The 26,389-nt window shown below is 38.3% G+C and overlaps 3 protein-coding genes across 5 annotated transcripts; 1 reads left to right on the top strand and 2 right to left on the bottom strand.

Annotated features, from left to right (window-relative positions):
- Positions 1-2,081: 2,081 nt before the first annotated feature.
- Positions 2,082-5,409, bottom strand: hbegfa (heparin-binding EGF-like growth factor a). The gene is made up of 6 exons (XM_028459540.1): positions 5,129-5,409; positions 3,937-4,179; positions 3,661-3,847; positions 3,416-3,568; positions 2,751-2,837; positions 2,082-2,655 (listed from the first exon to the last, which is right to left on the bottom strand). The coding sequence occupies exons 1-5, from the start codon at positions 5,166-5,168 to the stop codon at positions 2,765-2,767; spliced, it is 696 nt and encodes a 231-aa protein (XP_028315341.1). The 5' UTR covers positions 5,169-5,409; the 3' UTR covers positions 2,082-2,655; positions 2,751-2,764.
- Positions 5,410-7,869: 2,460 nt separating this feature from the next.
- On the top strand, positions 7,870-18,003 carry rufy1 (RUN and FYVE domain containing 1). Its single transcript, XM_028459036.1, has 17 exons — positions 7,870-8,209; positions 10,158-10,337; positions 10,428-10,545; positions 10,623-10,724; positions 10,829-10,952; positions 11,034-11,095; positions 11,178-11,313; positions 13,607-13,708; positions 13,797-13,913; positions 14,067-14,234; positions 15,139-15,236; positions 15,313-15,432; positions 15,623-15,752; positions 16,892-16,986; positions 17,074-17,122; positions 17,186-17,263; positions 17,330-18,003. The coding sequence occupies exons 1-17, from the start codon at positions 7,870-7,872 to the stop codon at positions 17,471-17,473; spliced, it is 2,163 nt and encodes a 720-aa protein (XP_028314837.1). The 3' UTR covers positions 17,474-18,003.
- A 468-nt stretch (positions 18,004-18,471) lies between these two features.
- On the bottom strand, positions 18,472-24,359 carry hnrnph1 (heterogeneous nuclear ribonucleoprotein H1). 3 transcript variants are annotated; one of them, XM_028459037.1, is made up of 11 exons: positions 24,278-24,359; positions 22,155-22,251; positions 21,915-22,070; positions 21,686-21,829; positions 20,762-20,900; positions 19,904-20,082; positions 19,705-19,817; positions 19,471-19,606; positions 19,308-19,391; positions 19,087-19,179; positions 18,472-18,608 (listed from the first exon to the last, which is right to left on the bottom strand). In XM_028459037.1, the coding sequence occupies exons 2-11, from the start codon at positions 22,234-22,236 to the stop codon at positions 18,520-18,522; spliced, it is 1,215 nt and encodes a 404-aa protein (XP_028314838.1). In that variant the 5' UTR covers positions 22,237-22,251; positions 24,278-24,359; the 3' UTR covers positions 18,472-18,519. The 3 variants fall into 3 exon arrangements, with proteins under 3 accessions (XP_028314838.1, XP_028314839.1, XP_028314840.1); XM_028459038.1 differs by having other exon boundaries at positions 19,705-19,808; XM_028459039.1 differs by lacking the exon at positions 18,472-18,608 and having other exon boundaries at positions 18,756-19,179; positions 19,705-19,808.
- Positions 24,360-26,389: the final 2,030 nt, after the last annotated feature.

Below are 26,389 nucleotides of genomic sequence, written 5' to 3'. Positions count from 1 at the left end.
CAGGCCCTGGAATAGCAGCTATGTGAGCATGACTGCAAGGCACTATTTCTGTGTGCTCTGCTACTTGACATTGAGAGTCCAGGATTAGGTTACTCCACACTACTGTAAATGAAGAGCATGTACACATACACACGCTGAAGGCACAAAAACTGAAATCAAGGGATGAGACGGAGACATATACAGACAGAATGAACCACTTTCTCCAGGCAAACCGCAGAACTCGGTCAAAAACGGAAGTGTAGTTGGGTGTAAGGAAAGTCCTGAATCAGTGCCTACACCCTCATGATGCAATTCAACATCTGTCGTTAACTAGGACATGATGTTAAAAAAAGCATATCAGTTTTATTCAAAATAAATAGTTATATTAGGATGTAACACTGCTAAAATGCTTCTTCCTTTGCTGCCGATGTCTTGATTGTGGTATCTCTGTTAACCCCTGCACCCCCACCCTGTCCTCATTCAGGAATTTCTCCACCACATTCCCGCTCGCGCACGTGTACGTGCGCGCACAGCGGCAGTGAAACAACATCCGTGTAGGAGGCAACTTTAAGGGGTGACTAACTTTTGGCTTGGTTGCAACCTGCCTTTGAGTCCAGCTGGGTGTTTAGAGCGTTCTTACCGTCACTAAAACCTGTGTGCGGCACACATAGCAGCATTGTAGCGGTCTGGGGTTAGCAGCATGTGGTCCCTCTGAACCCTGTGACATTTTGGGCCTGGCTTGGATCTCACCTGGTAATAGTTGTTAGTGTCTTTGAACACAACATCTGTTGGCTATGAGTAATGGCGAGTGATTCTGTTTTGGGGAAGAATATCAGGTGTTCCCTGGATTGATCACACACGCACACGCACATACAGTACAGCTGTGCGTCCTACCTAAGATCATTATGCAGTGTGACTGATCTCTTAATGACACTGGTAATGGGGTTGTCAACACAAAAACTGATGTCTTCATTTTCCAACAGAAAACAGATCCATGCTCAAGAAATTGTTGTTTTGTGACCCCAGTTTATCAGAACTAATCTCAGACATAAATGAGGAAAGATCCTGATTGCACGTCTTCTCTGACTGGGTCCGCCTTTGGAGTGCTGAATAAAACAGCAGGACACAGGTGCTATAGTTAAAAGCAGTTACTCACACATCAGGAAGGGAGATGAAAATGTTTTGGTTACTATAATTACAGACCAACTGCTGTTATCGTCATCCCAGGAGGTTTCGATGTAGAGTTTGCCTCAGGAAGCAAGGAACTAAAAAAAAATAAAGAAAATAAGTGACTAAGTCACTGATTCCTGCTTCATAAATACGACATAACAGCATTTTGTGTAAGCGCAGAGACAGAACACAGGAGTTACAATTTCAGATCATCTCTTTATTTTGCTCTGGAAAAAAAAAACAAATCTAAAATAAAAATCACTTCAAAACTGCAGCGCAGGACAGGTAAAAACACCAGTACATTCACATTTGTTTCTCATGGAAAGCCTAACAGTTTCTTCTCTAATGATGGTAAGACATGAGGAAAATCATACTGTGGAACCAGGTCCTGATGCAGTGCATTAGATGCTTGATTTACTACTAGAGTAGACCTTGAAAGTTTCTTTACAGAGAGGCTGATACCATAGGTTGTGGATCACTTTTCATCAATGCAGATACAGTGCACCACGTTGTCATGATGACCCATGTCGGTCAGTCAATATAACATCGCCTTTACATCTCAAACCCCATCAGCTGGATGAGGGAAGTGAAGCAGGAGGGTTCGCTCTTCTCGTCTTAACAAATACTGATGTGCCTGAACCAAAATGTTATATATTAAAGCAGAATTTCATTATTATCCCAGTGGGAAATTGCTTAAAATCTCCAAGTGCCACTGTTTGTGTTTCTAATATTAACAACAGGAACATAAAAAGCTCCCCGGCCTTTTGAGGTTCCCAAATTGATTTCAAAACGTTCATTAAATGATCGATTTATTAATCACAGTTCTACTGATCATTTACTGAGTGCCAAAATTACAGTTTAAAATCAAATATTTATTTTTTAAAGTACTCAGTAGCTCAAGGAACTTGAGTGATTTGTTTATTTTATTTTAATAAATAAATACTGTCCAATGAGTAGTTTATAAAAAAACAACCATAACATTTGTTTTAAAACTGTTGAAGGTGGTTAAAAGTCTCTATAAATACAGTTAGCTTAAATAAATAAATTAGAATTATAAATATACTGTTTACTGTACACACAAAAGGACAAACAAAAATAAACTAACAAATGACAGCTTTGTGCAGGAAAATACAAGACGCAGTTTGTAGAGTAAAAAGAATCCAGACTGGATAAAAAGATTCTGTCCATTTTGACTCTTGTGTTTTTTTTGGGGTTTTTTTTACACAGTCATAAAGCAGCAGTCTAGTCTCGATCCTCTGTGTTCCTCAGCTCGTTGCAGTCCATCCTCTGAACCTCTTAAAGTATTCCAGTTTTACACGGACCGTCTTCTTCTGACTCCATCGGGAATACGTTAAACTGCCCTTTTCTTCAGCTGAACTCTGGGCAGAACGTTGAGCCGGTGCCGTCTGTTTCCCTCTTCAGGTACGTTCATCTCCCCACTCTAACCTTCTTTCGGGGTTCACTTCTCTTTTTGTCTATTTTGAGGTAGAATTTCTGCATTTTTGGCTGCAATGAGACAAATTAAACAGAAGCAATGAGCTCAATCTCTTTTCATTCAGGTACAGAGTTGGTCGATTGTTTGCCAGTTTCCATCAACTCACCTCTTTTGAACTCATCAGTGGTTGGATGCTAACCTTATTTTGACTTTCTTCTCATTTTCTACATCATACGCGCCTCGCTTGTGAAACCTATGATGAAAAAAAAGAAGAAAAATGTTCAGACTAAAATCTTTGTCTCTGACTGAAGCCGTGTGTTTGTGAGGACTTTTTACCCTCCTATTATCACTGGGGTCAATTTGACCCCATTCAATGTTAAGCATAATATTACCGTGATAATATTTTTTCATTGATGAAAACTATGTTGAGGTTTCGTTTATTCAGACAAGGTTTTTCAGGAAATTTTATATCCTGACAAGTTTCGACTGTCAACTGCCAGTCTTCCTCAGAAATGATTTGCTTAGCGATGTCTGAATAGATGTTACCTTAACATATATTTAAAAAAAAGACAAAATTAACTTGCTGGAATTGGACGAAAACTATTCAAGATCAATTAATTCTAGATTAAAGGTTTGGTCTGATGGTGGCACTAAAGAACAGGTCATGGTTTCATTATGAAGGGGTTATTTATGTATTCAACAAATAGACAAAGGGCCTGACCTTTGGTCAAAAATGTTCTGATAATCATTTTCTGGAGGCAAATGTCCCTGGGGTCAGATTGACCCCAAGGGTAAAATGTGTTAATGGGGTAATAGGAGGATTAAACTCACCTTAGCATGAGCAAGAGGCCGATGATGGTGAGACAGACGGACGACAGCACGACGGCCACCACAGCCAGAGCCGTGGTCCGGCTGTAGCCTTCAGGCGACTGCACGGGCAGCGTGATGAACTGACACCTGTCCCCAGAGAAATTTGGGTGGCACCTGCAGAGAAGGCAGAAATACAGCGATTTAATAAGCGAAGGGGAAGCTGTTTACTTTGTAGTGTCAGTTATGGATGCAGTGTGGGGACTTACACACAGGACGGGGCTCGGATGTCCCTCAGGTACTGACATGTGCCGTGAATGCAGAAATCCTTGTACTTTTTCAGGCAGGGGTTCCTCTTCTTTCCTTTACCCTTCTTTCTTCCTTTTCCTCTCTTTCTCTTTCCCTCCTCAGCACCGAGGATGGCTGATGGGTCTTTGGGCTTGCTCGACATGGCGACTACACAAAAACACGAGCAGATGTAATATTAATGGCTTGTTGAAATAAAAAAAGAAGCTATTATATATGTTGGGGGGTCTTTTTCTTACCTCTTGGCAGCTCCATGTCATAGTCGCCCGAAAGGCTTTCCTCATCCTCGTAGTCATCGTCATAGTAATATTCCTCATCGTACTTCTCCTTTTCTCCATATTCCTCTGTCTTCTCACTGTTTCTGTTCTCCTCCACCTCAGTGCTTCTGTCTGCAGCTGTACTCAATAAGTTGATAACAGATGTGAGCTGCCCGTCGCTCTCGTGCCTGCCCACCGCCGCTCCGCTCGCCAGCCGGGACACCACTGGAAAAAGAGAATATTGGAAATGTAATCCTTTGGAGGGAAACTGACTTTGATGTAGTGCTAAGTGAACAAATAAAGGAGGAGGGGGGCTTTTCCTGTGCACTTGGGTTAGTGTGCCAAAATGGGTGGACCTCAGTGGGCAAGTTGAAACATGTACCAAACGGAAGCTTCAGGTTCTGCTTTACAGATGTTTTAGGGATTCCATCACATAACCACACAGTGTGGTAATTCTTTTTTTTTTTTTATGTTAAACCCATTGATAAACAAATACAGGCTTAAATGAACCAGATTTGGATCTAGAAAACACGTACAGCTCAGTTTGAAATGAATGGCATTATTACCAATAAATAACAAACAAGTATGTTTCCTTGTTGTGGGACATATATAACCTTTAAACCTGACGCATGTTAACTACATATTTAGATAAAAGTCTTTTAATAAGAAATTAATAGAATTATGTCAATCTGAAAAACATGACATCAAGATTGACCATACAACTTTTGCAGTTTACTTTCTTCTTATAAAAACATTGGTTTACAACTTTACAACTAAAGCAGAAAGAGTTCAGAGTTTATTTTTTCCTATACATTTCAAAGTTATATACACTTAAAGGTCCAAAGTGAACCACCTGGCAGGCCGGATTTAGCCCGCAGGCCTTATGTTTGAACACTCATAAAAAGGCCTGGGCAGACAGTTATCTAATATCAGGCATTAATATAATGTAAAAATAAAAGTATCAAGTTACATAAATCATGATCCAAAATAGAGAGTAGAGTCATTTATCACCCAAACAAACTAACATTAAAAGTGTTATAGAAGAGACATAGACATTATAGAAGAAAGTGTATCAGACATGTTGGCACGTTGGTAAGTTTGAGTTCTACCTGCTTCTCATATGAAGTCAAATAACAAGAAAATAATAATAATAATATATTCAAACAAAACGTACCCAAGGCATGAACCAGCAGCGCAACAACCACGATCCTCATGGTGGCTTAAACTTCCAGTCACTTCAAACTTTGCTCAAATATGTCTACACAGGGTATAATCCGTCCACTGGTTGAAGTATCCTCTCTTTGTCTTGTGTATTTTTCCTTTTGTTTTCTTTTTTTTTTTTTTCTTATGTTTTTTCTGGGTTAAATCCGGTTTTCGGCAGGATTGTTTTTTAAAAAAACGCTGCTGGATTCCTTCGATCACTGTCAGAAAGGAGCGGAGCGAAAGGAGCGTCTGTGCAGGAGGGACAGTGGTATTTATGGGCATCTGCACTCCGCCTACACGCCCCCGCCCCCAGTGCGCGTGTGCGTGCGTGTGTGAGCCTGCATGGTATTATGTACAGTATATGGTCCTAATTAATACACGTTTGAAAACCAATCTATTGAAACCTTGTGGAAATAAAGGCGCATGTTTTGTTGTTGTTGTTGTTAAATTATTTTGTAATGTCGATAGTAGGCCTAGTTTATTTTTGTTTGTTTATGTTTTTGGTTTTTTTTCCTTCCTTTTTTGACACGCTTAACGAATTAACCAAAAGCATTAAAAAATTGGAAAATTGCGCTTTAACGTTCTAAATCAAATGCGCTTCAATAGATACATAACTTTTCTATTGCTTGAAAGATAAATCCCCTTTTATACTTCATTCACAATATTGGTTTAAATAGTTTTCCCCATAATCATTAATTACAGATGGCATGGAACACTTCTGAGTTTTTGTATCAATAAAGTCAAAGATAGAAATCATGCCTCCATAACTGAAGATTGTATTACCTGCCTGATGTGGCATCAATAGCCTTTTGTGTTTGGAAGTATCAGACTCAATATACTGCGCCACCACGTGGTCAAACACGAGTCTTTCTCAAATATAGTCATATATATATATATATATATTCAAGACAAAAATATTTTGTTAAGAAATGTTTGATTTTAATCAACTATTAAATTGTGGCCACCTGTTCTAAGTCAACTCCTGTTGGTTAAACAAGGACATTTTAAAGATTGGTGCTAAGCTTGTTAATTAATCAAAAACCTGCAACAAACTAATGAAAGTAAAGGTTTTGTGTGTGTGTGTATATATATATATATACATATATATATATATAAATAAATTAAACAACAATTTAAAAAAAGGGGGGGGAAACCACTCACCTGGCAAGTTCCAGTTCAGTCTGAAGTGGGTCGAACTAAAAAAACATTGTATTGTTGTGCTCTTTCCATGTGTAAACGGCTGTATGTAGCGCGTGCAGCTATACATTTGGAACTGAGTTATGTGTTCATTTACCAAATGACACGTGTATAAAACCAAAGGCTCGGGTGCATTTTTGACCCATCGAAGCATCTAAGTTTGTTCATTTGAAAGAGAGAATGACTAGAAAAACAGGATTTATAAAGTAAAAACCTTGTAAAATAATCTCTCAGATTTTTGTGCATCACTGTTGACTTTTAAACAGATTATTTTTTATGTCTAAATAATAGTCATTTACATTGATTAATAGTACAGTTCTCATTACTTATTTTACAAAAATGCTTGGATAAATCTGGTTTGGTCCATTTGATATAAAATTGTGTAGATTGTATTGAGTTTGACACTTCATTCATTCATTTTCACTTTCAACAGAATCATCCCGTGGGCCATGTTTGATGCTCTGGGGGCCACATTTGGCCCGCGGGCCTTAAGTTTGATATTCCAGCGCAAACGTTTTCGTTGAATGAGTTGAATCTATTTCCAACAGGTGGCAGTAATACACGTTCTTCCTTAACGACTGACAAAATTCAAGGAGGAAGAAAAAGATTTATGTCATTCAAATCAAGCCCACCACGTGATCTCAACGAGCGGGGTTGCCAGTTTGGACAAAAACCTGTTCAAATAGACTGTTTCAAGCGCTAAAAACTTTACTCTTTCAAAGGAATTAGGGTTACCAACTTAGTTTCATTTAAATAGAATTATTTAAAAGAGCATTATTTAATTATAGAATCGTCCTATATTTATTATTTGAGCAGTTTGACCAGAACCAGGAGAGATTCTATATTCACCTATCACCTATCATTCTCATTTGTAAATGCATTATTTTCATTCACTGCATAAGGCCGCAGCTATTGAATATTTAGATTTTTAAACTTGTTAATTTCCCCACTGTTGGATAAAATAAAGTATAAGTATATTCTATCGATTATTCAAACGAGCAACAGAAAAGACAGATAATTTAGTAATACCAACAATTGTGTTTCCTTAAAAAAAAAAAAAAAAAAAAAAAAAAATAATTTATTACACAAATATTATGCAAAGTAGAAAAAGAATGAAGCGATGCATATTTTGTGGCACAAATATTCCACTATAAGTGGTGTCAATCTTAGATAACAAATGCAGACATGGTAATAGTAATAATAATACATTTAAAATAACAATACAAATATTTAATAAATAAATAAAGCTTCAAAGCAGAGAAACATCCTCAATCATTTTTGTAATCAAGGTATTTGAGGACCTTGAGGAATTGTTGCAGCCTTACTTACATTAACAACTTCATTAGTATAAACACAATCCCCTCATTAAATGTTTGTCATAATTTGTGTTAAAGCCATCATTTGAGGTACAGACCAGTGAACACTGCCCCTGATATGAATACTGATTTGCCTCAAGCTGGTACGGGAAATTATCAAGTGTATCTGGCAACCCCATTATAGGAAGGGGCGGCAATCATGGCCGACGAGACAGAGGAGGTAAACATAGCTGCTCAGGATCAAAACTCACAAGAAAACTCACAAGATGAACCCGAAGCTCCGGAACCTACAACCGACGGAGAGCCCGGTGGCGGCAGCCAGGAGGAGGAGTGCCCCGACCAGCATGCCCTGCCCGCCGCAGAGAACCACTGGTCGGTCCCCATCCTGTCTCTGGCTCGGAAGGCCACGGAGACGATTAGCAGCGGGATGAGCTACGCTGCTGCCCCGAGGAAAGTCTCTCACGGCCCCGCTTCGTGCTCTGGAAGCGACGGAGGGTCTGAGAAGGATGTGAACGGCACTTCTTCTAAACTACTTCCAGGTAGTCTGTGATGCAAAGTGATACTTAAATCACAGTATGTACTGGTTAACTGGCTGCCCTCAAACTGCTAAACTCTGCTACTTCCTCTGTGTCAGCTGTTAGGACATGTGACTGTTGGTCTGATCCTTCTACTGTGGCATTACACCATTTATCTGTGTTTTCTATTCATCAATAGCTCTATATAACCATCTCACAACCTAGGAGCTAATTTATATGATTTACTGTAAAATTATGAAACCAGTAGTGTGCTTAAATAACAGGAATATGTTTATGGTAATCATGTGCCAGACAAAGGTGTAACTGGGCCAAGACAGATCCACCAAAAATTGTAATTCAATAAATTAGAAGTAATATGAAGTTCGACATAATACACAAAATGCACAGAATGTCAACAAAAATACACAAAGCAACAACAAGAAACACAAAAAAGAATCATAAAATGCTCAAAAGGACATCAGACACACAAACCAACCAACCGTGCACCTAAACACAAAAGATGTACACAACGCTAACGCAATTACTCAAAATGACCCAATGGCAACAATAAACAAAATGCAAACCTAACACGCAAGAAATAACAAAAAACACATATGACTCATAAAATACACAACATGCCAGCAGAAATTGCCAAAATGACAGATAAATACATACGCAAAATGACTCCAGAAACATACAAAATGACTAACAACTCAGAAAACAACAACAAAACTACATAAAAAAAAGACAAAACACTTTGTTCTTTCCTGTGTTAATGCTCTGATTGGTCATTATTCTCAAAGCTAACATGAAATGTTGATAATGTGGCCCCTGGATCAGATACAATCACGTTTTTGTGGCTCCGCTGTGTTAAAAGTTGCCCATCCCTGGAGGTACGTGAACAAATTAGTGTTGGTGGGAAAATAAAATAGATAAATGACAATTATAAAAACTTCATATTTTAATATAAACCAGGTGAGTCCTTGTTTGGATCATTCAATTACACTATACAATATTAAAGGTACTCGTTACTTGAAAGAAAAGTCAAATAATTTAGATGCTGACCGATGTTAAATGCAAGATCAAAAATCTAATTGATAATCTTTAATAATCTGGTTGTAATCAAAACTAGACCTCGATAATTGAAATCAAATCAAGAAATTGGCATGATTAACCACCCCTAGAACAAACATATGAGTTTATTTTTGGATACTAAGATGATAACCAGTTCTAGTCATTCTAGAAGTCTCGTGTAGGGCTGGGACAAACGATTATATTTTTAAACGATTAATCTAGCGATTATTTTTTTTTATGCATCGATTAATCTAACTATTAATTTTTCCAGTTCGATTCGACTCAATCCGATTATTGATTAGCTCCCCATTAATTGACTAAAAGTAATTTGTACATGTTGATTTAGAGATCTAAAATGAATGAAAAAAAAAAAAAAACATGAATTCCTTAAATTGCAATATATGTTTATTGCTCTTCAACTCAAAATTCCAAAATAAAGTTAAAGTAAGAATATAAAAGTACAAAATAATGCATTCAATAAAAAATAAAAAGGCAGTGGGAGCCGGCAGCCTGTCATGGTGTCTTTCCTCAACCAACAGAATTTAAGATTTATGTTGAAAACACATAAGCCTAGCTTACTGAAAAAAGTGCCTCTTTTAATTCTTCATAGACATGCAAATAACAACAACTTAAAATAATACAGAAAGTGCATCGGCGCGCATATTTTGCGTCGACTTATTTTTTGCATCGATACGTCGACGCGTCGTCCCGGCCCTAGTCCTGTTTAAACCTGTTCAACAAGTGCGTTGAATGGGAACCATATAATCTTTTGTTACATCTGTCAATAGAAATATGACTAGATGAAGTTTTGTGTTGCAGCAACTCACCTTAGAGTTTGTATCTTGACGTTGGCAGCTTCAGCACAAAACTATTCTCGTGTTTTTCTTGGTTTCTGCAGTTCTGCCCCCCAAAGACCCCATGGCAATAGAGAGATCCAACCTCCTCAGCATGATGAAGCTGAGCATCAAAGTGCTGATCCAGTCCTCCCTGAGTCTGGGCAGGACGCTGGACTCGGACTACCCTCCTCTGCAGCAGTTCTTTGTCGTTCTAGAGCACTGCCTCAAACACGGCCTTAAAGGTGACACCAAATTTTATTCCAGCTTTTACTTTTATGCTCATAAATTTTAAAATCCAAGCCAATAGCAGTTGATTTTCCTGAATTTTTCAGTTAAGAAATCCTTCATTGGGCAAAACAAGTCCATATGGGGACCACTGGAGTTGGTGGAGAAGTTGTGTCCAGAGTCTGTAGACATTGCCACAAGTGCTAGAGACCTGCCTGGTTTAAAGTACAGTATTACACACTAAAATACAATATTAATGGAAACCAACTCCATATTGACTCAGTACGTTGTTATCCTTACAGAACCGGTTTGGGAAGAGCAAGGGCTTGGCTGCATTTGGCACTGATGCAGAAAAGAGTAGCCGACTATATAAAAGCCCTATTGGATCATAAATACATACTAAGGTCTGAAAATCTACCAAATCTAACATATTCTTTTCCTTCTGTTAAGCTATGCAATCATGCCAATTCACCCATGTTTTCTTCCACTGTCTTTCTAAACCTTTTAGTGAGTTTTATGAAACGGGAGCATTGATGATGGAGGAGGAGGGGGCGGTGATGGGGGGGCTGCTGGTTGGCCTCAATGCAATCGATGCAAATCTCTGTATTAAAGGGGAAGATCTGGACTCTCAGGTCAGTGCCTTAAAGAAAAGAACAAAACATCCTGAGCCTCATTTGTGCTAGAAACCATTCAGCCTTTGTTTTTATTTCTAGGTGGGGGTCATTGACTTCTCCCTCTACCTGAAAGACCCTGCCAACAGTGAGACTTCAAAGGAGTGAGTCAATTCTCTTTGATCTCATCAATTCACTGAATAGATTTCAAACGGAATCTCCTCTAAACTAATTATCGTTTTTTAGTGATGCCAAGATGACCGTCATATTGGATCAGAAGCACTACATCGAGGAGTTGAACCGTCACCTGAGTGGTACAGTCACCGACCTTCAGGCTAAGATGGATTCACTGGAGAAGACCAACAGCAAACTTGTGGAGGAGGTCAGACATGCACATGTTTTTTTTTTCACACCTGTTTATTCTAAATGGGAATGGAGCCTTAATTAGAGGAGACTGTGTCGTACAAAGCATCCGTCTCCCACTCTCTGAATGAGAGCTGTCAAAATCTGCCGCGTTTCAGCAACAAGGACAGCGTAAAACCACCACTAATTTAAGTAAGTAATTTATTTATGAAGTGCGTCTTGTAGATAAAATCAAGTGCTGTACAGAGCAGTGGAAAAATGAATACAACAGGTGCAACGTCATAATAGATGAATAAAACATGAGTGCATTTACATCACAGGTGCAGCATCATAAAAGGATACTAAAAAAAAAGTCAGTTAACTAAAAGCTTTTCTGAAAAGCAAAGTCTTAAGCAGTTTCTTAAAAGTGACCACAGAGTTGGGCTCCTGGAGAGACTGGTGCAGGTTATTCCAGAGTCTGGGGGCCTGGAACGCCAGGTCTCCTTGAGTTTTAAATGTAGTTTTTGGGATCTTTAGGAGACCCTGACCTGAAGACCAAAGGCTGTGCCCTGAAGTTTAGGGGCACAAGTCCGAGATATATTGAGGGACCTGACCACGTAACGCTTGGAAAGATTTTATACTCTATGCAAAACTTGACTGGAAGCCAGTGCAGAGTAGAAAGAATGTGGGATGTTCTGTGAGCACCGGTCAAAAGTCTGGCAGCAGCATTTTTGTACGATCTGGAGTCTGTTTAGGGTCACTCAACTAAACTTTCAGAACACAAAAACCCATAAATACAAAATATTTACAAACTTTTACACCATAACATTGGCCACAACTCCTCTAATGAAGCAGCAGCAGAGCAGAAAATGAAAATAAAAAACGTGCTTACCTTTTATTTGTCAAACTAGCAAAAAAAGAACAGCCATGGAGAACTTTGTATCATTGCAACTTTTTCCAGCCGAGGCCTGCCTTGTCTTTCATAAGCCAAGAGTGGCTCAAAAAAGATACAGCTGTCCAAATATAATGCTTAAAAAATTGATTAAACACTTAAAAGCAAAAAAGTTTTTATTTTTCAAATGAGGTACTGGATCCAATCAATTAAGTGCCGCTCAAAATCTGGGAGGTGCCCAAATTAAGTTCTAATCATGCACCTATAGATAATATTATACTTTTTTTGGGGGGTCTTTTAACTCCTGACTCTTGTTTTTTGTTTTTGTAATATAGTATACAGTATGTGGTATCATGTTTTTTGTCATCAGTCAATTTAATGTTTGTCTCATTGTGCCATGTTGCCTAACTGTATGTTAAATGTTATTTCACGTTTACCTGCCTTAGGACAACAGATGAAATGTAGCTATTGTGCTAACTCCGCCATATTTATGTTGATGCCGTTTGCTTAAACATTGACTAATATGTAATGTCCTAATTCAAATAAATGGATAAATAAAATGAAATGAAAACTATTCTTCACAAATGAGCATTCCGTTATCAAAACTAAATAATTTATTAAACCTATATATCTGATTCAATTACACACAAATTGTATACAATTATATTCTCAAAAATGTCATACACCTTTTTATGTGTGACACAAAAATTTTATCAGAAATTGTGCAAAAAAAGATTCCGTATTGTGATGAATTTTGATTTTATTAGCTATAGTCCTTAAAGTGTACCCCTTTCCTTAATTATTTTATGTTTTTTGTTGTTGTTTTTGTTCAATAAATACATAAAAATGAGAAATAAATAACAGACAATTTGCTTTTGAGTAACAATTTAAGCAGTAAAAAAAGTTGGAAACACTTAACTTGAAGTTTTATACATTAAGGCTGACATTAAGCTGTCATTATGATGACATGACACCTGTCATTAGCATGAATAAGGTGTCATGGGGGCGGGCGTTAAGTGCCATTCATTACCTTAACCCTAAACCCACTAACCCCAAAAAATGCCAACATAGCTCCAAAGGTGTCAAACATTAGCGAGCTACACTTAATGACGGCGTTCATGACACCTTACTCATGCTAATGACAACGTAATGTCAGCCTTATGTAAAGTGTTACCCACAATTTTTGCATTTGTTTTCAAAAGTTTACGTCTACTAAGGTTGCTCATGCTGTTAATTTTGTCCTGTATTTGCTGCTTTGAAATATAGATGTTTCTCCTGCGATCGTTTACACTAAATTCCCCCTTTTTTCCCTTCGTTGCATGTCCAATGTGGTTTGTGAGGTTTGCTTTTAATTAGGTTGTCACTCTACGAGAATAGCTAATGATTTGAAGTTGTAGTTTGTCGCCTGCTTGTAAAATGTGTGTATTTTCCTCTCCGACAGCTCACGGCAGCCACAGACAGAATAAACTCTCTACAGGAGGAACACCAGCAGCTGAGGAAGGAGAACGATACCATCTTACAGTCCAGCCAGAAAAAGGAGGAGGTTTGTCAGCAGCTGAAGCTCCACCCCCACGTTCAAACTGTGCATTAAACCTAAGAGATGAATGATGTGAGGTGATGTTTGTTTTCAGGCAGCCCTTCAGGACACCCAGGTGGAGCTGGAGACCTACAGACAGACACGACAAGGTCTGGATGAGATGTACAACGTGGTGTGGAAGCAGTACAAGGAAGAGAAGCGAATTCGCCAGGTCAGGTATCTGCAGGCTGTAGTGCCAACACCAAACCTTTCTGCAGTGGTGGACTAATTTGTTTAAGATTGTCATTATAAAAAGCAGTGTGAACTTTTTTTTTTTTTTTTTTTTTTAAGTTGAGCTGAATTGTCTTTATCCTTGTTTGTGTAGGAGCTGGAGCATGAGCTGGATCTGCAGGTGGGACTGAAGCAGGAGATGGAGGTGGCCATGAAGCTGCTGGAGAAGGACTCGCATGAGAAGCAGGACACACTGGTGGCTCTGAGGCTTCAGCTGGACCAAGTCAAGACCCTCAACCTGCAAATGTTCCACAAATCTCAGGTACACTCAGGATGTTGTGCTTTAGAGCAGGGTTCTCAACCGTGGGGTAAGGACCCCATTTATTTATTTATTTTTACCCTTTTTCTGCAACTACACCAAACTTGCCATATTTTAACCTATTTTCATCACTTTTTCTTGCCATATTTTTGCTCTTTTTGTTGCATTTTTGCTGCATTACTTCCATTTCTGCCACTTCTCCATCAAATTTCAATGCCTTTTCTGCACATTTTTTCCACTTTCAAGACATGTTCGGCACTTTTAAGCCATTTCCACTAACTTTTAACCTCCTTCCACCATATTTCATGATTACTTTTGCCAATTTAACCGCATTCATGATTATTTGCCAGTTTAAACTAATTTCTATTATCATAATTGTTCCAATATTGACACTTTGAGTTAGAACCTTTTTTTTTACCACTTTTTCTGTTTTTAGCCACATTAATTTGCAACTTTTAACCAATTTCTGTGGTTTTTAAAATTCCAAATTTTTCCACCATTTTGGTTACTTTTAAACCATTTTAATTCTGATTAAAACAAGGATTTACATCTTTAAGATGACTATATACAATGGCACAAATAAAAATAAACAGTGGATATTATTAAGATGAATAAATGATTGTGGTTATCACAGATTTATAGAACAATGGACCATCATTTTGCTTCATTTGACTTCATGGATGGGCCCCAAAAAGTTCTCCCCTTTATTCCCCCTTATAGATGGCCCTGTCTTCACATGACTGTTCTTGTTCATCTCTGTGTTTAACTAACTTCAGGTGCAGTGGGGGCCCCCAGTCTTTGGCACTTTTTTTGGGGGGGGGGGGTCGCAGGCTAAAAGGTTGAGAACCACTGCTTTAGAGTCTTTTCATGCACTCTCACACACTGACATCACCCTGTGGGCCTGCAGGACTCTGAGCAACAGGCGGAAAAGAAGCAGGCGGAGGCTGTGCAGCTGGAGAAGAAGATGAATGAGATGGAGAAAAGCATGAAGGAAATGGAGCAGAGGTTTGTGTTCGGACATGCAGTTTTAATGCGTATAAAACGTTTATTTGAACAACAAAGGTCTGTTTGTTGCTTCCAGACTGCAGAACTCTGAACATGAGCGTAACCACAGTGATCAATCAGACAAAGACATGAAGGCAGAGCTGAACGGAAAAGTGGATGCTCTGCAGAAACAGCTGTCAGACCTGGATTCACTCAGGTAACACCACTCAAGTATGGAAAATGTACAGCTATAGCTTTTTTTATTGAAGAAAAACACGGGGAAAACTTTAAGAAACAAAATCTACAGCTAAATCTGTGGTCAGACTGGAGATAATTACTCCTCTGTTTTACTTAAAAAGGAAATTCTCTGAATAAATCACGTTCCTGTGCATGTTCTTTGAACGCAGGCTTGGGTTGGAGGATGGGCTACGCTCTGAGAGAGACCAGCGGCAAAATCTGCAGAAGGCTTTGCAAAGAGAGCAGGACAACAGCAGTGAGCTGCGCACTCAGCTGCAGCAACTACAGGGCCTGCACGCGGTCAGTGTCACACTAAGCTCCCATACAAGCAGATGGCGTCAGAGGCACTTTATTCCACTGGAGTGTGGCAGAAGAACTGATTTATAACTGGCCAGTCATATGCAGGAGTTAAAATGCTCATTCTAATGCAAAGTAATTAGAATGTGAAATTTTAATTACAAGTTAACAATGCAAGCATTTGGATTAATGACACATTCGATTTCACTCAGAACCCGGAAAGATTCGGTTCGTCAATCTCGACCTCCGAGGTAAATGCTTTTCAGTCAGTAAGTTTGGAAAACAGCTGATGTTTGTTTTGATATTTTTCGAGGAGCAAAGATGCCTGCCGGGGAATATATTGGCTCCTCGAGGGTAAGAGAAAGAGAAACATCATATACTTTAAGTATGACTTGAACGCACCAGCGAGGGCAATTATTGAACAGTCGACTGTAAAAAGAATACATTGAACTATACGGACACAACTACTTACTCAGATAGCCGTGGAGAAAGTGACTTTGCAACAGTGTGCACCGGCGTTTTGCTAAAACGTCATTCCGACCAACTCGGGATGTTTGGATCTTGCAGTAGTTCCGACACAAGTCAGGGTTCTGAGCTCAAGGGCTGCTTTATTGCACTTCCAAGTCCAATCGATTGCAGCATTACATGCAGGAGAGCAAAAGTAGCCCCAGACCAGGGGGCTTAATTTATAAATGGTGTGTACGTACAAAAGAAAGCATACGCCACTTATAAGCAACGTTTGGGGCTCACAAAAAACAAACCTGGCGAGATAATTTGCGCACCTTCACGGCAGCTCTGACCCTGCCGTACACACACAATCATGAGAAACGGGAAACGCCGACCCCAACAGGAGAAGGATGAAATAATCATAATAATTGTAATTAAAATCACATGATCATTGCAGAAAACTGCTGATCAATTGGCTGCAACACCTGTAGCTGTTATAAAAAGGAACGCACTCATAAAGACGCACAGTGGCTTATCTGGCACTGCTGGAGGACGAGGCGCACGGGAGGCCCCACAAAACTAGGAAAATGTTTTAATTGAATAGGCTTCTTTCTATCATTCATTGAACGTTCTGGTAAATCTGTAGAATAGGTAACCATTACTTTGTGTGATGTGTTGCTTGATGTGTGGTGCAGGAGTTGCAGGGTATGTTGCAGGAGAAGCAGCAGCTGCAGCAGACGTGTGAGCAGCAGGAGCAGGCCCTCCAGGAGATGGGACTCCATCTCAGCCAGTCAGTATTTTACACACACAGGCTGCAAAAGGGAAGACTTATTTTGTAATTTAAAAGAAAAAAAAAAAAAAATTTTTACTGTCAAAGGTCAAAACTTCGGATGGAAGACTTTAAAGAGGTGAACAAGGCCCTGAAGGTAAAACATGCAGCACAAAGGTTGGTTTGTGATGAGCAGAATTAAAATGAGCTCTTTAAACAGGGTCACGCCTGGCTGAAAGACGATGAGGCTACTCAATGCAAGCACTGCCACAAAGAGTTTTCCATCTCGCGCAGAAAAGTAGGTATACTATTTATATTACCAATGCTCGGCTAAAGCCTCATTTTAATGAGACTGTGTTTGCAGCATCACTGCAGGAATTGTGGAGACATTTATTGCAACAACTGCTCCAGTAACGAGCTAGCCTTACCATCCTACCCTCGGCCGGTGCGAGTGTGCGACGCGTGCCACACGTTCCTGCTGCAGAGAGGCTCCTCTACTGGCTCTTGACACAAGTGGACACATCTCCACTTCCTCACATGTTACCCTCCATTATTTTATCATACAAGGAATGTCATCAAACTTTAAGGAAATTCAGGCACATTATTCACACATTACAGATCTCACTTGATGCAAACACTTAACTGACACTAAACGAAGCAGGTTAGTAATGGCGTTTAAACTCAGTGACATAAGGTCTCCAAACTAGACTGGAAAATGTGTTTAATTGTGCCACCATGGTTTATTTAGAATGAAATATTTTAGGTTTACTGTGCAGTTGTGAATTAAATTTAATGTTTCAAAATCAAATTGATTTATCAGTCACATAACTGGTTTATTGTCAAACATATCATTCATTATTTTAAGCTCACATTTAACTTCTGTACTTAAAGCTAGGTTTAAGGACTAAAAGATGTTTCTGAATGTATTTTTCAAAGTTTTCTGGGTTCTAGTGTAAAGACATTTTTCTAAATTTCGAAGTATTAACACATTTTATAATCCAAATATTTGATAAATTATTAAAACCTTTTTCATGCCCAGTTTCTATGCGGTTGTCTTTTTTATTCACTTTGTGCACATGAAGTTTAGTTAGCATTTAATGCAGTAAAAACTAACTGGAATACTTTTTCTCTTAATGTAACCCAAAAATAATCCTACGAATTTCTACTTACAAACCATGTTCAAACCTTTCTTAAAGTCAGGATTCAATATGTCAAGGATAGAACAAGTTTAGTCATTAAAGGATACTAGTCATTTGTTCATGCACTCAAACTTAAAATCACACCCCACCAGCACGATGAGTTCACCTTGAAATGTAACCCTTTTCAAAAGGAAAAATGTCATACATCCCGGTATTTGACATTAATACAGTTTGTGCAATACAACAGAGGATAAACGTCACCTCCAATTTTGCTAAAATTAAGACAGGAGTAACAAATCCCATTTGTCTGTAGTTCTAAAACAACATTCCAATCATATCCTATGCTTACTAGGTGAAACTTTTCCAGTCTGATTAGCAAAATGTTGACTTAAAAAAAAAATATTCAACGACAGATCTACATTCCCCATCCCCCACCCAGTCCATTGATGGAGCTTCTGCTTCCTCCACCGCCGTAGTAACTGCTTCCCATTACACCCTGGTTACCTAACAAGAGACAGAATAAACACTATAGGACCCAAAAGTTCAATCAGCCAGGGTTATTTTTTTTTATAAAGATGTTAATGTTTTAATCAAGTAATAAAACACAGATCTGATTTGAATTAATTAATAGACAAAGGAGGAATGCTGATCATTTTTGTCCCTACAACATGTGCCTTTATTATTTGTAAAAACCAAAACAAGGCTCTTTCAACAAAACATTTGTGTCAATCAGTACAAAAGATTTAGAAAGAACAAAAACAAAGTTCAAGACATCGTTTCACTCCTGACAGAGTTAAAAAAGAACTGTCGAACGCACACTGGCTTCTTACACGAGGTTCACCGAGAAGGATGTGACAGAATGTGAAAACAATGGTTACGTTTATCACTAAATAGACTTTAAAGTCTAAAAGCTTCCAGTTTTATTGTCAGTCATTAGTGGGTTGATGTTAATACAGTTTATTGTATCTGAGCTGACACTCACTATAGTCACTGTAACCACCCATATTTCCTTGGCTGCTGTATCCTCCAGAGTATCCTGAGCTCAGCTGGCCTCCGCTGTAGGACGACTGGTTTCCTGTAAAGATGACAGGTCATAAGAAAAAGAGAAACACTGGCCCAAGTGATTTTCATCTGCTACAAAGCTGTGCTTGTGTTAAAATACGACCAAACAATAATAAGACAAACGCAGTGGGCAGTACATACCCATGCCTCCCATCATTTGGCTACCATAGGATCCATTACTGCCCCCTGCTGTAGAGTTCAGGAACAACTCCACATAACGGTGCTCTGTGAGGCAAAAAATCTAAAGTTTTCAACAGACCCAATGCAGAATTTAGTTTTATTTTTTTAAGTATTAAAGACTTACGCATGTTGGCTTTGTCTTTGGACATGGCTGCTACAGCATCCTCATGTGTAGCAAACTCCACATCTGCTTCACCGGTTACCCTTCCATCAGGACCGATCTCGATATGGACCCGCACTGGATTCAATGGTGAAAAAAACTGGGGGGAAAAAAAGAGTTTTAAAGAAATTAATAATTCACCCAAAATGCTCAAGTTTAGTCTGCTGTGGTGTGATTTTTGATCTTGGTATCGCTTACATTGTAGATGTCTTTATCTGAGGCTCTGTATGGCAGACCCCTCATATGGACACAGTGGCCAGTTGTGCTTTGGAAGGAGGACCCACCATCACCATAGCGACCATCTGAAACACCTGAACATACAGGCTTTGGATTAACGCCCAGTCTTAAAGATTTAGCCTGTGTTACGCTCTTCTCTTTGATTTCAGTTTGATCCCACCTCCTCCGTATCCTCCGCGGCGCATTCTGTCATAGGATCCTCCTCGGCCTATCATGTTGTAGCCGCGACCACCCGAGGGTCGGTCATAGGGGCCGGGCCTCTGCATGTTCATGGGCTTCCTCTGGGGCTCGTAATGGGTCCGCACCTCAGCGCGGCTACTCTTGAAGATCTCAATGTACCTGGGAGTATAGAGACGTGTCAGTGAGGGCTAGCGTGTTGGATGAGGGTGAAATTGGTGAAACTGGGCTATGCAGAAGCTGTCATGGAGTAGTCCAAAGGTAGTAGTTGTAACTTATACTGGTTGTTAATAATAGGGAACTATGTGTTTACTGAGTAGAACAATATCTAAATTGATAAGGGCTTTGGTGTTGTGAGCACTTTATTTATATGGTTACCTGAAGCAACTTACTGAATAAATTGATGTGTCAATGTATATTTGCCATGACAGCCATTGTCCTTGCTTTGAGGGACAGAGAGCTCCATCTCTTCTGCAGCCCACTCTAATCGTTACCTGTTACAGTGGGCTTCAGATCCTTGTGTACAATGGCACTCTATTTCAATTCACCAGGGAGATCCCTTACCATTTATCAACCTGGAAGCAGGTTTAGTGCTTGGACACCACTTTTCCCTCACTATAAGCAAGTATATCATTTCAAGACGTGTTTTAATGGACTGTGTCCAAGCACTAATCTTCCCACTTTACATTGACAGTGTGTGGCTAGTTGAATAAAATGATGCGTGTGGATTATGCTATAAATGTTTGTGTGATAGCCAAGATGAGTGTAAGGTCAGGTTTGTGATGAAGGTGCACACCATAAGAAAAGCAACGTATCCAGCCAACCAACCAACCATCCCCACCTGTGCCCTATTCTTTCCTTGTGTTTCTTTAGAGCCTTTTCAGCTATATCCTGTGAAGCAAACTGCACGAAGGCCTCCCCCGTACTCCTCCCCTGGATGTCCACCGGCAATGTTATCCCATTTGGCACGATTTCCAACCCTTCAACCCAAGGACAGATAACCCCAGCAGGGGACATATTAAATCACATGCCCAATCACAGAAAGAATGTTCTCTAAAGAGAGATAGAAAACTTATGGAAAAACTCTACACATCATCACACATACCAGTTGAGCTTGACACCAGTGACTGGTTCAAAGGATTATATTTACTGAGCACTTGGGGAGTTAAAAGAAAATGAGAAGAAGGAAAAAAGAGAAAGAATATGGAAAAGAACACTGTGGGACTTTAGGACAGTATTGGTGTGTTGGTGAACAGAGATCTTGGAGGGCGACATGAGTTTAATTAGTTTTTGTTTTGTTTTACAATTGGATGGAAAAGATGGATGTGTAAAGAAAAGGTGAAGTATGATAACAGTGGCACATTGGGCTACCCTATCATTAATAATATAAAATAATGCCCAACTGAAGCTTCACAATATTATTAAAATTAGATTCAAAGTTATGATGGATGTAGGCTGAAGATGAGGATAAGCAAAAATTGAAAAAATGGTTAACATAAAATGCAACCCTGCCCCTAAAAAACACATTTAAAAAATATAAATAAAATAGTTTTACACCAATAATGGTTTATTTTCCCAGCATCAAGTCCACATGATTTAAACTCAATATTTGGTTTAATGTTGTTTAACTAATTAAACAGGCAAATCAACTTTCTATTATAGATGGAACAGGTAGAGGACAAAAGGACAGAAGGATGGTGAAAACAAACTAACTAAATACAATGCAGGAGTATACATTTAAAGTTTATACAAAGGTCGTACATACCCGAGAAAAACTGCACTATCTCCTCCTTGCTGCAGCCAAATGGGAGACCTCTGAGACGCACGAGCCCATCCCCGGCTGTCTCTGGGCAGTTTGGGCCAGTATGCTTCATGACCCAGTCCATCTCCACGTTGTTGGATTTAAACACTGTTAAAAAGTATAAATATATTTTATATATATATACTTACAACTCAAATAATATCTAGTGTAAATAGTGTGTTATTTTTCACACCTTCAACATATCTGTGCCCCATTGTTTCTCTGTCTTTCTTTACTGCAATCTTTAGGTCGTCTTCAGTCTCCATCTCCACAAATGCTTCTCCGCTGGGTCGGCCCTCTCGTGTGTAGGTGAAGTGAATGCCTCCATCATTGTTAATTATTTTACAATCTGAAAAGGAAATAAGTCATTGTTTCGGTTATCAAATCCATGAAATGCTTCCTGGGTTGAATTATGAGATATAGGCATTTGTACCTGAGAAAAACCTTTGCACCTCATCCACTGAACAGGACCACGGGAGACCCCGGATCCGAATGACGTACCCTTCATCTGACATGACTGTTGGTGAAGCCTGAGGAATACAGAAACCATTAAAGATTGACACACAAAGACAATACTTCACGTTATTTTATTACTTTCAGATGCACTGACTATTTTCTAGAATTATTTATCATCAGAGGAAAACATTCGGCACAATCACAACTTCCAAATTGCTGCAAAGACAATATATGTCTGTCTTCATTAATATAAACACTGGACAAGTGTTGTAACACATTCACTTCAGCTCTATCTTTTGTTACTTGAGCTTGGACAGGAACAAGCTTTTGGCACTTGATATACTAAAGTATTATTTACAAGAAATGGGCAAACTTTTGATATTTTCCCCCACAATTATCCACTGTCAATGAAATATGTTGTTCATGTAAATTTACAGTTCACTGTACTATGAAATTTATTGGCCGCCAAGGGTGTTGGCATGTAAATGTTCAGCTGTGTACACGTAAGCATTCTAATCGACTGAAAACGCTAGCTGTTTTTTATTCGTTTTTTCAGTTACAGTAATAAAACTAACAGCAGCGTGTGTTCTGAAAGAAATCTAGGTGCAATATTTTTCATCTATGTGCAATATGAAGCAACATGAAAAATACAAAACCACAAAAATAACATGTTTAAAAGATCAATGTTTCAGAAATGCACATGTAATTCTGATGATGACTATGATGTATTTTTAAAGACCGCGATATTTTAATGGCAGTGGCTGTAAATACATAACACGTATCAATATACTGGCATTCTATCCGTACGCAACGCCCGGATAGTACGGATTTGTACTTCCATTTGTATTAATACCTTACAGACTAACCCTAACTGTAACCCTGACCCTAAATTATGTTACAAACTAACTAAAACTAACCCTAAACTACGTTACGGAATAACTAACCCTAACCGCACAGAATGGTCAGTAATGTCCATATTTTAACCGAGTGCAGTATTATGTGATTCAATTAAAAGGTTAGAAACATCAAGAATTGACTTACTAGTCTATAAGGAAACAGTGTAGTCGACAAGGACAAAAGGTCAGTTGGCAACACAACTGTTTTGTATATATTGTCTGTTTATAATATGGACTACGAGTGTGAAATAAAACCCATCTATCTACTGACTGCTATTGGTAATATATTGTCTTATTCCCACCATCAATATCACAAATAACTACTTTTTGCCTGTTAGGAAAAAAAACTGGTGTCCATTTAAAGACACTTAAGGAACACAATTCATCTAAACAGTCACTTTGACTTTTTGTCTAATTTGAGGGAAAAAACATGGTCGGTGGTCCTGTTTAAAAAACACAATAGAGCAAAGAAACGTAAGGTTTTTTTTTCTTCTTCTTAATAATACTTTTTTCTAGCTACAAGTAGTTTTGACTTTTAAGGTATTCGAAGAGCATTTGGGGATGAATGTTAACTGGTTAAATGACTACAATGATTTGGGTGAAGACAGCAGGACTATAATCAGAATGGGAGCTCGGGTTATGGAGCAGCGCCATCTTGAGCCTTAGCTTAAGGAGCCGGCAGATTTACTAACTAAAGCCGAGTGTTTATACATACTGTGGGAGTCTAAAGTAGGACTTGTTTAAATACATACATCAAATACAATACGTATCTCTTATTTTCCCTCGACCAAACCAGTTCAAATATTAACAATACAAAAAGCGCCAACACCGAAAGTGACCGCGCCGCCAAAGGCTTGCCTTTTAACACAAACCATAACCGAGAGAGGGTTTAAACATTCCTATAATTACTTAGTTTTAAGTGCGGAAGTGTGAATATTTAACTACAAAACGCTTCGCTTTCCTTAGGAATTATGCTTGGCCTCTGGCAAGATCACCACAGCACAGAGGCAAGCACAAGAACAAAAGAGGCCCACTCAACCTGCGCCATGTTATTAGCGCTCACGGCTAGCTTCTGTTAAATATGAAGATAACGTCCACACTTCAAGTTCATTCAAATATCCAGGCTATATGGTGAAATACATTTAAAAGAATGAAAAATATCTTCGATAGTCAAAACAAACATCGCATACTTTCAGTGTTTTACCTGAAACGAAAGTGGAGACACGCCACGGGATGAATGGTCTGACCTGTGCGTGCGTGCGTGATGCAGTAGCTGAAAGCTAGCTTTGGGTTGCCAGGTTTATAAAGAGGCGCCTTCTCAAAAAGGAAGTAGGAGACGTGCAGGACATGCATTGTGCTACTGTGCAATCATTATGCTCTATGTGACTTTCTCCTAGAATATGGAATATTCTTTGTTTTGACTTCCTCTAATTAATAAAGCAAAACTTGAATGTAGTTATAGTTTATGTAATTATTTATTTTAAATTTTAAATCGATTAAAAAACACGGTTTCTATACAGACTTGGCAACCCTGTCTGCGCACGCAAACGCCCTCGGCTGGCCTGCGTCCACACCCAAGAATGGTGACGTTGTTTTGCTTGCCGGTTGTCTCCGCCTGCCCTACTAAACAACACCAGAATAAAGGGTTTCACTGTCCACACAGAACTTATAATAACTACTCTTTAAGCATGACATTAGGATGCAAATAGACCATGAAGCCACTTTTACTGCATACTTTAATACGCATCTACCTGATTATAATTAATCTTTGTGTTCTGGGTTCATTGTTTCTTTTTCCTCCTTTATGTCAATTACTACTGTAAATATTGTGTATAACATTGTTTATTTAGTCCACCTATTATTATTATTATTGCCTGAAAATATGTATGTATCTATATTCTTTATATATATATATATATATATATATATATATATATATATATATATATATATATATATATATATATATATATATATATTTTTTTTTTTTTTTGTCTCCTTCATTTTTTCTGGTGTCTTTTGGGTATTCTGTGTTGCCTTCTGTTATCTTTGACATTAATGACAGTAACATTTTTTAATAATAATATTATTTATACCTTTAATACATCTTCATTTACTTGCCATGACCCACATTTCCCCACATTGAGTGAATATACTCTTTTATCTTATCTTCTGTTGCTGTGGCAGCTGACAGTTTTTCATTTGTTGACTGCAAACAAGACAGATATAGGTCACTTGTTAGAATCGGCAAATGTTCTACAATGTTTTGGCAGTTTATTACAAAACATTTTTTAAAGTAACAAGTAACCAAAGGAAATTGATAATCCTGATAATAAAATGGTGCAAGGGAGAGATGAATTTGATAAATCCAACAGGTATCTTTAGTCGTACATATAGTTAAAAAATAAATAAATAAAAAATAAATCTTTGATTAATGCTGAATATTTGTACATTATGGATAATGGGACCATGTGAATATTCTGTAGTTTTAAAACTAAAATTTACATTTCATTAATACATAAACTGTAAGAGGTTTTAAAATGGCAATCATTATTCAAATAACTGTAATTGTATATGTGGACAAGGTACCAAGAATTAATTCTTGTAAAGCTTTTTTACATTACTGTCTGTTACTTATAAGTCAACTGTTTGTGTCTTTCAGCAAGACAAATTCTCCACCACATGGCCAATGATTGAAGGTGATTATGATGATTATGATTAGTGATGCTCTATATGATGCTCTAATTAATGAACGGTATCATTGCAGTCCAAACAAATCAGACGTTGCACACCCTTGAAGCAAGCAGCAGCCATGTTGAAAGTTTCAGGTCACTCTGATCCTGATTCACAGAGATATTTGAGGAACACACAGAGTGAAATAATAAAACATGGCTTTTTGTTGTTTGGCACATTTTTGGGGGTGGAAAAAAGTACAACCAAAAAGAATAATTTTCAGAAAGCACATTGGTATCAATGTGATCTTAAATCAAATAACAAATAATGATAAAGGCCAACCCAAGTTCTTACCAGGAAATATGTTGAGTATGTGACATGTTTTAAGGATTGCTGTTGTTGATACTGAACATTTTTCTGAAATATTGTCATATAGCTATGATGTTATGTGTATATATATATATATATATTTATACTTTAAACTTTTTTCCAAATAGTAAATAAAACGATAAATATCAACATAAATGCACAAGTGACTAATTTGTGTTAAAAATCCATAAAACCTATATTCCAACATATCAAGAAAGTTACATTAGTGCATACCTTCTCCATTTTGGTAATGTTAATAAATCAACAAAACAAC

This window comes from Gouania willdenowi, chromosome 10 (assembly GCF_900634775.1).
Source record: "Gouania willdenowi chromosome 10, fGouWil2.1, whole genome shotgun sequence".
NCBI classification, from domain to species: domain Eukaryota; kingdom Metazoa; phylum Chordata; class Actinopteri; order Blenniiformes; family Gobiesocidae; genus Gouania; species Gouania willdenowi.
Note: the sequence above shows the minus strand (reverse complement) of the source record. Positions and strands in the feature narration are given on the sequence as shown.